Source organism: Anser brachyrhynchus (genome assembly GCF_964034855.1).
Source record: "Anser brachyrhynchus genome assembly, chromosome: 26".
Taxonomy (NCBI): Eukaryota; Metazoa; Chordata; class Aves; order Anseriformes; family Anatidae; genus Anser; species Anser brachyrhynchus.
This window is the reverse complement of record NC_137719.1, coordinates 3,074,293-3,091,804: the sequence shown is the minus strand read 5'-3', so window position 1 is coordinate 3,091,804 and position 17,512 is coordinate 3,074,293. Positions and strand designations below refer to the sequence as shown.

At 44.7% G+C, this 17,512-nt stretch overlaps 1 protein-coding gene across 13 annotated transcripts in view; it reads right to left on the bottom strand.

The window, feature by feature from the left end:
• The window catches only part of LRRTM4 (leucine rich repeat transmembrane neuronal 4), a 328,293-nt gene that overhangs the window by 190,722 nt on the left and 120,059 nt on the right, over positions 1–17,512 (bottom strand). For 11 of the 13 annotated variants that reach the window (XR_013942198.1, XR_013942199.1, XM_080568453.1 and 8 more), the window contains 4 exons: positions 16,891–16,968; positions 16,354–16,634; positions 15,891–16,095; positions 12,263–13,809 (listed from right to left, as the gene is read on the bottom strand). Coding sequence is in view for 10 of the 13 variants with exons in the window: in XM_080568453.1 (XP_080424579.1) it covers positions 12,263–13,809; positions 15,891–15,894 (1,551 nt within the window). In the remaining 3 variants the exon portion in view is untranslated. Of the gene's footprint in view, positions 1–9,986; positions 13,810–15,890; positions 16,096–16,353; positions 16,635–16,890; positions 16,969–17,512 lie in introns of all 13 variants that reach the window. The other 2 variants (XR_013942197.1, XM_080568450.1) reach the window with 2 other exon arrangements.

Below are 17,512 nucleotides of genomic sequence, written 5' to 3'. Positions count from 1 at the left end.
CTGGTTCCTGCATGGCATTTCGGTTATTCTCGGCTGCGGAAATAACCGAGAGCTGAGCTAGCTCCAGTAAGCCTTCTGTAAATTCTTCCGACGTCAACTGTGAATCTATCTTCAGCAGTTTATCATGCCAAATTAATAGTGGAGAGTGAAAACTCCTGCCACTAAACTCATGATAAAAAATTCTTGGACTCCTGGACTCATTAATGATTTTTAATTAATTACCTGTAAGCGGAACATTTGTTACTTTTGCAGAACAGGACAGACTTGGAATCGTTGACAAATGCCTTCATTTTTGCCGCAGCTCAACTACCAAAATCCTTTAGTTACAGAAGCTCTTGATGACAGTCATTCTAGAATGAGATCTATCTGGCTCGAGCCCGTCTTCTTATGGGGATGGAGCTACCCGAACAAATCATCAGCAATCACATCCCCATTGAAGTATGGTTTATCAAAACCAAAACAGTAATATTCCACAGAGTCAAGGCGAGCACCACACAATCGTTGGGGAGAGGAAAAAAAAAAAAAAAGAAAGAAAAAAAAAAGTATTTTCTTCAGGCTTTTTAAAGCAAACAAGTTTAAAAGGCCCAACTTCAGAGTATGACAGCAGATCCACAGTCATTACACTGGGTAATGAAGGAACCAACTTTCAGAAGTCAGTCTTAAACCAGAGCAACGTGATGGTGAGCTCTGTGACTTCCAAGTGAATGTAAACTTACTGCGCTGCTCTCGTGATGCACCTTAAAAGATATCTCATAGCGTGATAAACTACAATTTTAATGCCATTACCTCGAGGTTTGTATCATTGTTTCCTGGAAATAAATATGGACATTGTCACGGAGTTTCTGCTAGCAGGTCCCTGCAGGTCGAGGCACAGGGGAACTGCGAGTCCCTTTGCAAAGCACCCCCGGAGAGCTCCAGGAGAGCACGGCAGGATCAGGAGTTAGAGATGAGCAGCTGGAGACCTCGTGAAAACCGGGATGAAGGGAAGAGGAGATGGAATTTCCATGTGTTTTTTTGTGGTTTTGTTTGTAGCCTCTCTTCAGTAGGCTGGATATTGTATTCGGACATCCTGAGTGACATTTTAAATATCAGATACTTCTTCCTCTCAGATGAGCTTAATTTCTTTGAGAAGGAAAGGAATGATTTTAACAGCTGAGCAGCTATTTTTCACTGCGAAGGTTATTAACCTTTGGAACAAAGTATTAGAGAAGAGGAGCCTTCTCTCTAAGTCTCCATGCGACTTTTGTGGAGGCACTTTTTAGTCGAAACAAGCTCCTGGTTTTACAACCACTTCAATTTCCCGATGGTTCTTTGGCCCTTGATATACAACAAGGCAAATCAGGTGGCTAACAGCCTCTTTGACTCTAATTTTCTTGATGTGCATCGGCATATAACACCTCACCTTCGATCTTCAACAGATATGGGAAATAGCAAATCCGCTAGGTATACTTTTTATTTAAAACCTACACGGAAAACTCACTGAAGTAGTGTTAATTGTAGTCCTTTGCCTGTTAGAGACCTAAACAAAGAAGTCTGGACCTTGTTTCTAAGAGCTAATATAATAAATGTTTGGGAAGTAATCATAAACAGAAAAAGGTTAATCAATTCCTCAGATTGCCGAGGCTTCATGCACACTGGGACTCTTAATATATTCCACAAATAAAGGTAGGCAAAGAGAGTACCCATAGATTTTGTTTTCAAATAAAAACTTCAAATAATTCCAAATTGCCCGTAGGTCACTTCCTTTTCTGATTTGTGCGATTCGTGTTCCAAATGCAAAACCCCACAAACTGCCTTCGTTTCCCCCTCCCACTTTGCCTGTGACATTGATGTGGCTTTTTAAGCCAGAAGCCTAACGTATGATTTAGACAGGGAAAAGAAAATGATAATGCTGGGAAAAGAAATGGATCGGAAATTTACATTAAAATCATGCAATTTCACCGCGCTGCAGAAAACTACCGGGACCAGGGAGCACCTGAGTAGCTGTGAGTAAGTCTCTGTTGCATCTGAATATAGTATAGACATTTTAAAAGAACTAAATAGGCATGTGCTAATACCACACCAACACAAAGCAGACCACTTCAGACAGGCTTTTATAGCAGGAACAAAACAGCCTCAGTAGGAGTCCCTTAAGGCTCCCGACAATACCTTTCTTCTTTCGAGCTGAAGTAGCAGCTCCAGCCCCAGCCCTGCTCCGCGAGCCACCGAGCAGGGAGAGAGCAAGAGGCAATCCTCCCCTGCCGACCTCGGTGGAAGCAGATGGGAGGGCAAAGCCTACGAGACAAACAGGAGAAATTTTCAAAGATTTAAGGATTGGTTTCACTGCTTAAATTCTAATGAAAGTCAACGTGACCTTGCTTTCTTTCCTTTTCTGACAGTTTGCAATGCTCGCACGATAAATTACCGGCGGAGCTGAGAACGGTCCCTGATTCCTGAGGCCCCCGGTCAGGCTGGTGGATCTCAGCTCGCCTGCCAAGCTCGTGAGGGCATCCTCCAGCCGTGGAAGGCAAGGCTGAGCTCTCCCCTTTATATTCTCACATCTTATTTCACTCTGAATCATGCCAGTCAGCACGACGCGTGTCTATACTCCACAGTTCAAGTAATGAAGTGGTAAGGTTTCATTGTATAATTGGAAGAGCAGGAAGGATCCGGAGGAGCAGACAAAGATTTAGCCCGAGGTTCTTGCATGAATTAGAGCTATAAACAGAGTAAATTTGAGTGTGCAGAGCTATATTAAATGCGAGCAATGCATAATTGCATAATGGGACAGTGCATAATGCAGACGTGAGGATGTTCCCACTAACATCGTTTCTCCCTCGTTCGCACACACCTGGGAGAGAGCTGCGCTCAAACCACGGGAGAGCAAAGGCTGAGGCAACAGCTTTGCACAAATTCTTGCTCCACTACACCACTTGTGGCTCTCCTTCCTTTTTAGGAACAAGGATGAGAAGGACTTTAATCTGAATTTGTTTCCAAACAATCTGTAACATTATTAAGTTGTTCTGTCTGTTGGCAGTTACAGCACGGCAATTATGGCCCTCCTCAAGGGAAGGGCTACCACTTGGGAGCAATAGAGGAAACTGTGCTGAGAACACAGAGACCTCCATTTCCACAAAATCTTTGATGAGACATAATACATGGAAATGAGATTGTAATTAAAACGTCTTAGGACTTGTTCTTTACGTATGTATGTTTGTGCATGTGTGTCTACACGCAGGCACCGAACATCTGTCCCGACCTCCAGTCCTCCTTAATAACGTTCTGTTAAATTAAATGGATAATGATGACCCAGAAAAATCATTTCTCTCATCTCCACATAATGTGAAAAGTACATGGTAATTAACTAGCCTTTAAGAATGACACTGTCGATTATTTCAGGACAATCAAATAATAGCAAAGAAATGGAGTCTGAATGGGAAGGCCAGTGTCAGATGTACAGTTTGAACAATAGTGGTTTTGCCTGTCATTCATACCAAATTACCGCAGGAGGGGGGAAAGAAAAACTATTTATAACCTGTCAGTCTCAAGAAACCACAATTATGATGATTTAATTAACACATGGAGAGGCTTCAGGCAATCACATCGTTCTAAATTTAAGAAGTAGCACATTTCAGGCCCAAGATGATTTAGAACATTAACAAATGCTAGTTGAACCAGGGCAAGAATTTGATGGCCTTGTTGGTTCCTTTTAAAGCATCCATCATGACACAAAGATAATCCAAATGGATGTGTTAGCGGAAGATGAGAGCAGTGAAGAATCATCTGGGGTTTCAGAGGCCATCACACAGAGGGAGAGCTGATTTTTTATACGAGAACTGAGTTTGAAAATGAGCAAAGCCACACAACTCAAGTCCATTCATCAAAGACACTGTACGCATTAGAAAAGTTTGAAAAAAAAAGTGGAGTTAGGATGCACGAGGGTGCAAGGCACTAAGAGTGAGGCTGACCTTCCCACGGAGACCTGGACGCTTGCTCTCAGTGACAAGTAGGTCCTTCCCTGGCCTGATGCCCAGGGGAGAGTTTTATCTGAGCGGAACGGCCTTTTTCCCACACAAGACTGAGAGCTGGAGTCGTCCACTAGCTAGGATATTTTCCGAGGTTTCTTAAATCCAGGATCTCAGTCCTCACTCATCAACTCATCTCCTGAAAGTAAACTGCTCTTCAGGTCTCCGTTTCCACTTTCTGTGCCGTACTCACCCGGATCACCCACTGCATCCTATTCTTCCCAGCATAGATCGATTCCTTCGCTATTTTCATACGGTGATTGAACGTGAGGGTTGTCAGCTGCTACTCAAACACCAATAGTCATAGTAATAACACTAGCACCGCACTGAGATTACCATCTTTCACTTCGTTACTGCTTCCTTCTTAACTGGATTAAACTACAAGGAACAGATAGGGAAAGCCTACTTCTTCCATACAAGCAAAGCAATACGCCAGTGTATTTGTTTATGAAGAAAACTAGAGTTTACATGGAACAAAAATAACGAAGCTTCTGCCTTAAAACAGGTTCTTTCATTGTCTGTCAAAAACTGGAGATCAAGATTGCTTTTTCCACAATGTGTTTTTATATCTGTATGCAATAGGAAGCATTGTGCACACCCCCAGTGCTGAATGTATCAAAAGATCTTTGTACACTACATAATTTCCAAGCGCTGCCTGTTGCAATGAAGAACATGCCACATTCCCACAATAGATTTAATACACGCTGACTTCTCAAAACCATGTAATTTTTCTCCTGATATAGCACTTTTGCAATGCAGTTGAAATGTTCAGACACAAAATACTGAATATTGTTAAATCACAAAAGAACTTTGAAATTTCAGTATCGGAATCAAAACTCATGTATCAAGGTCAGTCTTCCCTACTCAGGTCTCTACACAAACCAAACACATACAAGCACACAACAGCAACACCCCACCTCTGATCGTGTTACTCTTCCCCACGGGTTAAAAACATGAACGTTATTTTTGCTTCTTTTTTTCTGTATTTCAAAGGAAATCAAATAATACAGTGAGAAGGAAAGAAGAGAAGAAGAATGGAACTTGAACAGCAAACAGCTGTTGCATAAGATCTGCGTGGTGCAGAAACTAAAAATTAGAAAAATGTTACTTATCTGATGAGTGTTGAGATCTACAGATTAAAAATATCATGCATAACATTATTTTTTTTTTTGCCATAAGTATAGGAAACAAAAAAGGTAAGTCCAAGCACCCTCACCATGCCATAGGATGTTACCCACTGTCAGAGACTGCCTTGGAGCACAGAGCTTTTAAGGAAAGACTTTCTGGCTTGCCAGCATCTATGAATTTCTTATGTTGTAGCCAACAATATTTAGATGTATCGAATGAACCCCTTAAAATAATAAACTAAAATACTTGAACTAAGAAACGATGATCCTTGTGGGTCCCTTCCAACTCAGATATTCTCTGATTTTGCTGTAGCTACAACATGCCATGGAGGGTAAGAGCTTACAGATGGTCACCGTAATCTGGCCTTTCACCTTTCCTACCTTCCCCAGTCTTGCAGGCAGAAGGATTTCCACCCGAGCGCCCATGGCGCTCTCCGGCTGCTACATCGACTAGCAAGAGCTTTCTATTTCCTTTGCACTTTTACATGACTTAAAAAGGCAAAGACGAAACCAATTCATCAGGCCAAGAAGGCAACGTTCCCACAATTAACCCCCTCCTTCCCCATCCCTTCCACAGCATCCTCTGGCTTCTAACAGAGCTGGAATCTGCAGCTCGGTGCACAGGCAACAACCCCCAGGAAATCCCTACCACTGATCCAGCATCATCTTTTTTTTGTAGACAGAGAAATCTACAAGCAACCGAAGCTTATTTGGCTGTACACCAGGCAGATGTGCTAAAACCTGATGAGTGTCAAACCTGTTTACTGCTGCAGCCCATCTGCATTCGGTCCCCAAAATACCTGCCTCGAAATGCCCGAACGCCAACCACGCAGGAATTTTTCGTGTCATGATGTTTACAGCACGGATGGCACGGAGAGGGCTGCCCGCTTCCGCACGCCGAGCAGCTCTCGCTAGCAGCACGTCCCCTCCTGAAAGAACCAGGAGGGCCATCTCGGTGGAAACCCCACACCTGCGCAGCTGAGACCTGAGCCACGCTCTCAGCGCTTGGAGAAGTGCAGCTCCCTCCTACCAGGGTCTCACCGTCTGCCAGGAGTTTGTGTCCAGGAGCATCCCTGCCAAAAAGCGGAGTAAAGCGGCGCGTGCGGAGTGTGGAGCAGCTCCGTGCGGTCCCGAACAGGATCTGTAAGGTGACAGCCTTAATACCAAGAATCAGGTCAACCCTATTGTTCTGGAGAAGAGTTTGAGGAACGTTTCCAGCAGCGAGGTACTTACTAATAAGGTTGTTTGCCTCCTTTAAAGTGAGATTTTTGTGTGCGCGCACGTTTAAAAGAAGAAACAAATGAATAGGTTAGACAGATTTCTCCCTATTTCTGTTAGCGTTCTCCCTCCTGAACCGAAGCACATAATGGGCTAAAATCGATGGTTTTTTTCCCCCTCCTTAAAATACTGGCAGCACATCACAGAGCTGGAGCAGAAGCAGGGGTGAGAGAAAAGGAGAGAGATGGAGAGGGCAAACTGCATCTGTCACAATTCCAGCAACGCAGGAATCCTTCACGGGGCCTGAGCAATGGTTATAAAAGGAATACAAATATTTTCTGCTCGCGTGCAAAGCTTTCACAGCACAGCATCCTCTCCGTTCCACCAGTCCTCGCTGTGCATAACACAAACGGCAAAGTTTCTAGCATATGGACAAAGAAAGGGGAGTAGAAGAGGTGGGGAGAGGCAGGAGGATGCTGTCCTGCTGGTTACCCTTCCAGCCCAGGGCTGCTGCAATGAGCCCTCAGGGCAATTTCAGAGTTCAGTCATTAGCTGCCAGCCTCTGGCTGAGCCGTAGTGGAGCAAAATGCAACGGCTGAAACCTGCTCAGGGAAGTCCCACGCCTGTGAAAACCTGGGAGATGGGGGTTCAGCTTCCTCTGCCACTGGTTTCTCGCATTGCATCAGAGCACATCACTTTCAGCAGCTCAGCAGCACACGTCTTGCGAGACCCAACGTTAGATCCGCTCATCTCCCACCCAGGCACCTGAATGAGGATTGTGTAAGACTTCCCGAAGCGCTCAGCATCCTCCTGCAGCTCCCTTTTCAAATTTACAGCCAGCGTCTCAATTGCTGCTGATGCGCAGCTGGCTGAGCTCTCCCGGAAATACGGCCAGTCATTTTGGTAATATCTTTGGGAAATCTCACACTCTGCAAGTGCTGAGCCCTGAAAAATTTGCCCCCGTGCATTTATGACTACATTACCAGTGCTTCTGTAGCACAGCCTTCTCTATACTGACACGAGGCTTGCAATGCTAAGTAGAATAGCAGGATACAGAAGGCTCTGAATGTTAACGAAGTCTTTGAGGGTAAAACAAACACAAATTTCTGTCTTTGGTCCTAATCCTGGAGACATTTTGAAAATTTACTTCCTCCTCCAACCTCTTACTGGTCCTGTGCCTGAAAGATTTCACCTCTGAGCCACTTGAGACGTATTTCTTTCAGATATATTGCACCGAGGAGAAGCCCTAGCAGCTTAGCCTTCGCTTGCTCTCCAAACACAAACAGAGCTTATGACAAAGTTTCTTCAGATTGATTCCCCCTTCGGATTTACATCTGCAGCAGGACTTCAAGGTCCATTTAAAATCACAGAGAGGCGCAAAAGAGGAGGAGCCGTAGCACCAAAGGCTATGAGAAAGGTGAATGAATAACAGCCATCCTACAGCCCTCCAAAACAGTCACTGGAAAGATGACTGCACTTCTTTGGCCCTGAAACGAAGGCAGCAGGCTGTTCCCACCTCCTGAAGTCTTCTCCTTGCAATGCACTGCCTGGGGAACCGCCTTCCTTCTCCGTTACCCCAAACCATCCAAAACTCAAGCCTCTGCCACGGAGTCCTTGCTAAATATGCTTTATAAAAACATAAGGCTAACGGAATGCTGTCACCGTTCTTAAAAAAAAAAAAAAAAAAAAAAAAAAAAAAAAAAAAAAAAAGAAAGGAATCTGCCAAACCACAGAGGGATTTCTCTCCCAATGTCCCGTAAGCTCCTGCTCAGCCCCTGGGCATCCCTTCCAAAGCTGTGTCACAGAACCACGAAAGCCTCTGCAGAGCTGGAACCTTGCACCAAAGAGCATCTGGGCAACGGAGACGATTTGCTTTCTTTCCTTTTTGCATCTCGTTCAAAACAACCCAGTATGGTGTTTAATGCATGTATAATAAACACCAATGGTGTGTCAACATTTCCTGTTCAATTAGGCTCAAAAGGAGGAGGTCAACAGCAGCCCAATATGTTTGCATATGTTAGACTCCTTTACCAATCTATTTCTTCCCACTGGCAAGAGGGAAGCATGCAGAATTCAAAGCAAACACACTTTTGTGCGACTGATTTAGCGGGGATGAATACAAGTGACAACTGCCCTGGTTTTCACTCCCATGAAAAACACGGGAGCATCAGAGCAGCCACTTGCTTGTACATGACCAGGTGGGCTTGTTTGTAAAATGCTGGGGTATGGTTGGACCTCCAGAAGTGAAAGTGTAAAGAGGAACATCACGAGGGCTGTGGCAGTTGTCTCTCAAAAGGTTTCGCACCCAGTGTGCTCAGTTAACACACAAAAGATGTTCACTTGGTTGCTTTGTAGCTGCCAGCCTGAGAAACTGGAGATGAATAACCCAGCAGAGGGAAGGGAACATTTCTGTAGCAATGTTCTTGCTCCCCACGTAACCTCAGTGTGCTATAAGCAGATGTTTTGCATGTGCTACGTATGGAATACATAATGTTACAGCTTGCTTTATACAATTGCTTTCTATGCTCCCAGAAGTTCAGCAAATGTACAAATAAATATGAGAGAGAGGGGGAATAAGATGCACTTGCACAAAGCAAAGCAAGTAACAAAATGAGATAGCAGCAGTCTGCTAACTGGATGCTGAGAGCCAAAATCATAAGCATCCAGTTATTTTAGAAAGCTTTGCCAATAGACTAAATAGAATACCACGGGCCAGGTGTCAGTGATTATAATCCCACTGATGCCAAGAGAGTTGCTCCCATTTACAGCAAGCCTGACTTTGGCTCTCCCTCTGCAGTGCAAGAAATAATTCATAAAGCACGGGCTCACAAAGGCAGCCTCGCAAAGCACACCTGCATGGAAGGACCCAAAGCAGGGCAGCCCTGGCACCCCTGGGAGGCTTTGGTGCAGCCCAGAAGCTGTGCTGAACTTACCACCACGAGCACCTGCTCACACGTGTAGCTGTTTTATAAAAAAAAAAAAAAAAAAAGCAGCTGCATAAATGCCTAAGCATCTTGTTTCAGCGCCAGTTCTGCCATGGAAAGCAGGCGGGTTGTACATGAGATGAGCTGGACGTGCCTAAAACCAAAATCAGCACTGTGAAAGTAATGAGCATGCCCACACAACCCTAGGCCATGCTCAGAAGCTATTCATTATCACCAGCTTCCAACAAAAGAGCATCCTCGGGCATCTTTCCCAGGTTAAAATGGAATTAACCTGTTATTTCTTCCCCCAGAGACACAGCTTTTGGATGCCTAAGGTGCTTACAGGCACGTGGGGAGGTAAGCATATGAAAGCAGACAACTGTTTGAAAAATATTAATAAAAGAGTAAAAGCAACAAAAATATAAGCACTGAATTCTGCAAAAGGCTCTGCTTTCATGCTGTAAGCAGGTACTTGTTTCTCTCTAAGCAGTCGTTTTTCTGGGGGAAACCTCAGGCTGAGCCCAATGAATTCACAAGTCGGACCTACAATGGGGTGGGCCCGTGCTAGGACTCACTCGTCCCAAGAAATAGTTTTTCCCCAAGTATCTACCTCTGGCTTAATTAACTATTAATAATGAGATGTTCCATTTTCCTTCCCCCCCCAAAATAATGCCTTCCCACTGCTGAAGATACTCCAAGGATTTTTTTCTCACCATTTCTAAGTTCCGTGCAGCGCATATCTGTCCTTTCACAAGTGGAACCTTGTAGCTATGGAGACGAAGGATGTTAAATCCAAGCTGAAGATAGTATTTCGGGGGGGGGGGGGGCTCGTGGTTGCTACATGCATCTTCAGTGATCTGCTGCTTTCTGGCTCCTGAAGTCTTCCTACTAATAGCCAACAAGTAATAAATCACCAGGCAAACACAGGGGGTACGTGCTCCCACTCACAGCCTGGGCTACATTGAGTACAGGCTCCCGGATTTCCACCACAAGTAAGAATCCCAAGGAAAATGGGATAAAACACGTTGAGCTCTGCAAACCTGCGCACCAGCTGAACTTAACCCGAACGGAGCAGCTGGGTAAAAGTGCTGTGGCACTGCGCTAGCACCTGGAAACCAGGTGAGCTGGGGTCCCCTTGTGTTTAAAGCTGTGTGTAACACTCAACATCAGCACGAAGAAATGTATGCCATACCGACCTGTTACTGGACCTGGGAGGACTCTTCACCCTTTCATTTATCTGCCATAATGCAAATTACCTGAATTTCAGTCTCCCAAACAGCATCCCTTGTCTTTTGTGCACTGCAATCATGATCCAAATCCTGTTACAGATTGGGGTTTTGCTACAGGGACTTTCAGTTAAGGCACGGGGATTCAGCTGTCCTCCAAACCATCTTGTAAATCACACAGAGCAGTACTGCAGCTAATGAAACTTCCGCGGTGTTAAATGCGAGCAAGACGAAAAGACAGCCTTTCAGGTAAAATTAATGCTCCCGGTGACCGCCAAAGAAAATTCCAAGTAACTTTGTTAGCATCCGTTACTTTCTACTTGTGTTGTTAACAGGAAAAACAAACCAAAAACCAAAACCCCACACCTTCAATGTCATGATACTGGCCGAGGTGACAGGGGTACGACAGGCGCTTTTCTCTTTGTGAAGACAAAACTGCTCCAGAGACAGCAGCCCCACAGCACACGCTTCTGCTTTTTTCCTTCCCCTTAGCTCTGTGGTCCAAGATCAGCTAGGGACGTCAGGTGCCAAACACAAGACGCCTTGCAGAAGCCCTGTTTTCTCAAAGTGCAAAACATCCACTTTTCAAAACTCAGGATCCTGGAACTGCAGCTGCTGAACGCTGCTCGGCGTTCACATCTTTCATTCTACCTGGCTGTCAAAGAAGCTGCTTAAAATCTACCGTCTACCACAGTCCATGCAATTTGTAAAAATGGACATGAATAAAAGTCAGCAAGCACGTTGAGAATGTATTCAGGTAGGATGCCCACGACCAGAGCAGAGAAACTGGTCCCCTAAAACCACATCACGTGCAGGGTTAGGTAACAAGAACTGAAACAGGACCGCGCAAACCCTCCTCATCAGGTGTTTTTAAGCAACTGTATTCACAAGTGAAAACATTTCCTCCATACAGGTTAAGTGCCAGTTACAATACAGCAATGAAAAAATACGGTATTTTCTTCCAAAATAACAGACAAAAGAAGCACCAGGAACTTTTCGTGTTTGTATTTCCCATGTACTTGCTAAGTCAAAATAATACTGCATGCCTAGTACGTAAAATTATTGACTCCAGTAGAGTTGGGTCTCAAGGTAAGCCTTCAGTTTCAACTAAAATACATTAAAACAAGTAAGACATCTCTCTCAACCCAGATATTTGTAGCTGTATCATTCAACTTGGGGCCTTTGCAAGGCTCAAGTTCAGAAAAAGCTAATGAGGAAGCACGGATGTTTGTGCTTATCCAGCAAAACAAGTACATGCTCAACGCCAAGGCTGTGCTGCAGTCCTGTTGCCCCCAGGTTTATTCCTGAACCACATAGAAAATGCAAAAAAGCTTAGGCATTAGTGCTAAACACATCAGAAAACCCTCAAAATTTGACTTGGGGTCTGGATTAGAGAGGTTTCCATGCTTATATTTCAAACAGAAAAGGTTAACTCCTCTGTTTCTAGCGATACACCAAAGATGGGACTCTTGTGGTCACTGATAATAAAATGGGAGCAAACGAGAAGAGCAACACTCCTGATGCCTTAATCATAGTTGTTTGCTTCAACTTCATCTAATTCTTTCAGTCTGAATTGTTCAAAAATCATCGCCGCCACCTCCCTGATTGTTATAATTTAACGAGATAACCTCTCATAATGAGCAAACCCAAAAGCAAAGACAACTCATTCATCTTTCTAGCATTTAGAGACACCTCAAGAGCTTCAAACATTTACCTCTCCTTCCCAGCAGCTGAAATGGTTTTAGGAGGATCATGGTTCATACCTCACATTCCCTGGAGCCAGAGATGGTATACGTGCAGGGCCCAGATCCATTAACGGATACATCCATGGTCTCAGAGTTTGTTGGCTTGTAGTCCACGTAATACTCCTGTAAAGGGGAGTTCATTTGCCTTTCAGACTCTCTGGCCTTTTTCCTGCGCCTCTTCATGAGAGAATGCTGCTGGAGCTGTTTCATGCTGGCTGGGTAGCGCTTCCACGACACGTAGATAACCAACAAAATCATGGCCACGGAAAGAAAGAGGGCCACGCTCCCCGCGATTATTTTGTGAAAGGAAACGTGCTCGTACTCTGGCTCCACTGCAGGCGTCGGGAGGTCTGCAGAAGGGCTCGGCATCACGGATGTTGGCTGATTGCTTTCAAGTTTGGAAATGGTGGGTTTAGGAATAAAGACGGGTCTCTGAGGGGTTTTGGGCGCCTGATAGGATCTCTCAGTAACCACCACCTGGATTTCAGCACAGATATTATATGTTTCCACGGCATCGCTCACTTTTTCGCCCTGGATATGTTTAGGGCCTGCACATATCATAGTGCTCTCTTTATTTCCCTTGAAATTCTTTAGCCAAGTGAACAGAGGGCAAATGCTTCGAGTACATTCCCACATATTTCCGGACAGAGTGATGGAGATGAGCGAGATCCACGTGTTGATGGTCTCCTGAGAGATGTTGGTGAGTTTGTTGGAATCCAGGTTCAGCTTTTGGAGGTTGGGGAGGCACTGGAACGTCCCGGGCTCTATCCCTGTAATGTCATTTCCTGATAAATCCAAGTTGTGCAAGGAACTCCAAGTCCACGTTAACCCTTGGCTGATAGACCGGATCCTATTCCACTGCAAGTAAATCGAGCGAAGGTTGAAGAGGCGTGGGAAGTGGGCAAAATTGATCTTAGAAAACTGGTTGTGCTCCAAATGGAGCTCCGTCAACTTCAAAAGGCCAGCGAAAGCATTACGGGATAAGCTCCGCAGGCGGTTGTAGCCCAAATCCAGAAAATCGAGGTTTCGGCAATCTTGGAAAACTCGGATCGGCACGGTCTTCAGCGAGTTAGACCGCAAATGCAAGATCAAGAGTTTACGGAGGCCCTTGAACTGCTCGGACTGCAACACCTGCAACTTGTTGTACGAGAGGTCCAGGTTGCGGAGGTTGGGGACTGGGTGAAACGTTTTGTTGTGCAGATGGGTAATTTTGTTGGAGCTTAGAATTAATTCCTTCAGCCTGCGGATCCCCTGAAATGCATCCTCATCCACGGAGCTGATGTAATTATGGTCAAGATAAAGCCATATGAGCTGATTCAGGCCCGCAAACTGATTTGATTTCAGCTTCTGAATGCTGTTGTACCGTAACGATAAGCCTTGAGACCCTCCAGAAATATTCTGAGGGATGTCTCTGAATGCGTGAGATTCGCAGTACACAATCTTGCCATCGCATCTGCAGTTCTTGGGGCAAGCTCGCTGAGCCCCCGCAAGCATAACAAACAGCACCATAGGAAGTAGCACTAACACCACACTCATGCCTCTCAGCTGCTTAATTAAATGGAAACCTACAATATTAAAAAGAAAACAAATGTGCATTGTAAAGCTATTAAAATAAATCACCAACAGATTACTAACGTCAATGGGGTTTCTAATAAAGCTTTAGCGAAGCAGTGGATTTGGAGGACAACCTGTTTGCATCCAGTCTTGCACTTTTTGTTGTATAAATGCCTGTCCTTTGAGTTTCTGGCTTGCCATCTCTCCTACCTGCACCATCACCAGTCCTGCTCGTGTTATTCAATTACTTTTGTGTGATTTATGATCCCTTAGAAGGACCAAGAGCCTGTTTTCTATTCACTTTTCTCCTGTACATCATCTCTCAATGTTGCTGCTATATCCTTATCACTAGATGCTGAGGTTTTAACAATAAACATATTTGTCAAGTCACTGTGCTGAATGCTCCATAGTGCTGGAAAGGAAATGAGCCAAAGCTTCTGCTATTTACGTGGTGCTAAATATGTTCCTTGATAAAAGCAATTGCAAGTTCAATTCCTCCAAAGATTTCTGCAAGAAGTGAGAAATTTACTTATAATAAAGTTCGATCCATCTTTAAAATATGTATTTATTGCAAAATCAAGAAGTAAAGGCTCTACTTTTTGCACTAAGTTATTTTTTTTAAGACTAGGTTTAAGTTGCTCATTATTTTCACGTACCTAAAATATATAGAGACGTATAGAAAAAGTTCAAACATAGAGGGAAGTATACTATATAATGCTAGCATGGGAGCTGAATACCAAGATAATGTTAGACGACATTTCTTTACAAGGAGTCTTAGCCTTAATACTGATGTGAAGTTATCTACATGTAGCTGTGAATACCTACACATTTAGTGCTCTGGGTATACCTCTATTGCATATCCTCTGTGAAAATATACATACAAATACTTACATATAAACACTGCCTTAAGAGCAGCAAAACACAGAAAGTTTAAAGGGGTATATTTGGATTTCAGCTCTTCCACAGCTCTATTGATTTTAAGATTTTTGCATTTCAGATGTCAAAATTCTCATGTAGTACCAACGCTGTTGCATGACCACAGTGATATTTTCTACATTCCTTGAATAATTACAAATAGGGTTGCGGGGGGCTGTCAGAAAATCCAACACATACGCACGCTTTCCTTAGCCTGCAGTGATTTGAGGGCTGATGCCTCTGTCCAGAGTTGCAGTCTTGCCAGGAATTAAGATGCATTTTTACAACAGGAAATATTTCAAGGGCTGGGATCTCCTTGATAAATAATTACTTTATTATTTGTTGCAAAACCGTCCTTTTTTCTTTTTTTTTTTTTTTTTTGCTGCAGTTATTTAATCCGTTTTTAAACCAATTGGCAATCTACGAAGTAATTCCTAATCTAAAATGTCCCTGACTATGTGACTCTGCCATTCACTTTAATGGTTGGATTTTTTATTTAAATCGTCATTTTTTTGCTACTGCCTGTGTGCCAGCAGCAGCAGCCAGCTAGAAATATGTTCTTGCTGTTACAGACTTGGGGGTTGGGGGGAAGGAGGGAGAGAAATAAACCTGTCACACTTGAAAAAATAAGACTGGCAAATGACTGCTGGAAATCCAGCAGCAATATTCGGGATATCTTTTCAAAGACCAAATGAGCCTTTTCAGAACCACCTATACAACAAAATCCCCCCCCTCCCTTCTGCTTCCCACATACCGCAAAGTGTTAACAGCCCTTTCTGACAGCCTGAATAATGCCGCTACAGGCTCATCGAATATGAATATAAAGCCAGGAGGAATTTGGTGTGAGCGTGCCTCATGCATGTATGTACTTCTCTGTGTGTCTGCAGGTGTGTGGGTGGGTTACACAGACGGCCAACGCACTCTCCACAGCCCTTAACTCCGTGCATGCATTTACAGATTAATTACATATAAAACCACTGCAGGAGGAAAGGTGTGTTGGGGGGGGGGGGGATACATGATCTAAAAATACAATAGCAAGTACAGTGAGTCACCTGGCAAAGGAATGCACTGCTGCTGTTTAGGCTGTTTTCCTCTCTTGAAGAGCTAATAATCCAACTGAAAAATATACCATACAGCTGCAGCTGTGCTAGCAAACAAACAAGAAAAGTTCACTTACCCATCCTTTTGTCATCAACAAATGCCCTCCTTTTCCTCTCTCCAGCTGTTTTCTTCTCTCTCTTCCCTTTTTGCCTTCCCTTTGCCTCTCTCTTTTTCAAACCGGTCTCTTTTGCCTTAAACCAGCAGCATCTTCATGTCACAGCACAGCTGCCACTCACATCACCGCCATCCAGCGTGCATGCCAGTAACCCACACAAAGTTCCCTAGAGAGGACAAGCAAGAATTTTGGGGATGAGGAAGGGAAAGGAGAGGGAAGGGGCTGGGGGTGGGGAAGACAGGACGAAGGATGGGGGGGAGTCTGGGGGGGGGGGGGGGTAGGGAGGGACTCTAAGCTCTGAGAGCCATTGTGTAAGTCATCAGAGAAGCGGCAGCATTAAGTGGCAATCTGCAAGTCAAAGCTAGAGCTCACCGCGAAGGTAAAGCAACTTCTGGGGAAGAAAGCAAAAAATCTTTGCCGGTACCTAGCATCTCTCATTCTGCTGCCTTTTGCCATTCCCAGTCACAGCGATCCATCCTCCGGCCTCCCAGCTCCCGGAGCAGGCAGGCCTCCCGTGCTGGGGGAGAGCCCGGTTTAAAAGCTACGCAGGCAAGGTTTCTCCATTTAGCTGGTCAGGTTTAAAGTGTTTTGTAGCTGTGCTGAGAGGCAGCTCTTGTCTAATTCAGAAGGCTTTCCAGAGAGTGATGATGCTTTGGAGCTTGTTGGTGCTAATGTTCTAGTTTGTGATACACTGAGTGCCCTCCACTGGAGAAAACAGATCACACATTAAAGGCATGAACAAGTGCTCCTGTCATTGCTATGCAGACTTTCTCCCTTCAGAAAAGAAAATTAAAGACACAGCATTGCCTTGCCCACCGTCGTCCCTCCCCGGACCCCTTCGCCTTTCCCCAGATTATTAAATGTTTATCTGGGGGATTTTCTCGCGACGGGTGTGAAAGACTGAATAAAACACCTGGTCCCTGGGTAGTTGGCAACCCGATCTTTTTCTAATCCACCTGACCTGAATATTTGTCTTCGGCAAATTCTGAACTGTTTGTGTTTTCCTGCATTCACGGGGTGAGAACAGGAACAGGGGTGTCTGCAGATTAAAAGTGAAAGTCATGTTAAAGGAGGGGGGGGGGGGTCAGGAAATGCCCAAACTGATCATTCACAGAAAAGAAACTTAATTACAGGCACCACATCTGACTGTAAACATACCGAAAGCAGCTTGCTTTTCCTTTTTTAATCCAAGTGCTTTTTGTTTTTTTTGGTTTTTTTTTTTTTTTGGTCAGAAAAACACCAAGTTTGTGAGCACTGCAGAGCTGAAGATGCAGAACGATGCCGCCTTTTCTCTTATAAATCCCCCTTCTCCCCAGCCCCCCCCGGCTCCCAGGCAGGGACTCCTCACGCCCGCCTGGGTTTCGGCAGGCTTCAGCCCCAGCCCCTGCGGTGAGATCCGGGCTGTGCCACTTCCACGGCGTTTCACCTTCTGCTGTGCGTCTGGCAGGCTTACCAGGGCTTCACTTCGTTCTCCCTCGGTTCGACAGGAAGATGTCAGAGGGATCTGGAGCCAGAGCAGCACCACGGAGCCTCTCATTGCCCCGTTAACCAGCAGCAGCAGTGAACATTCGCCCCGGCGGAGG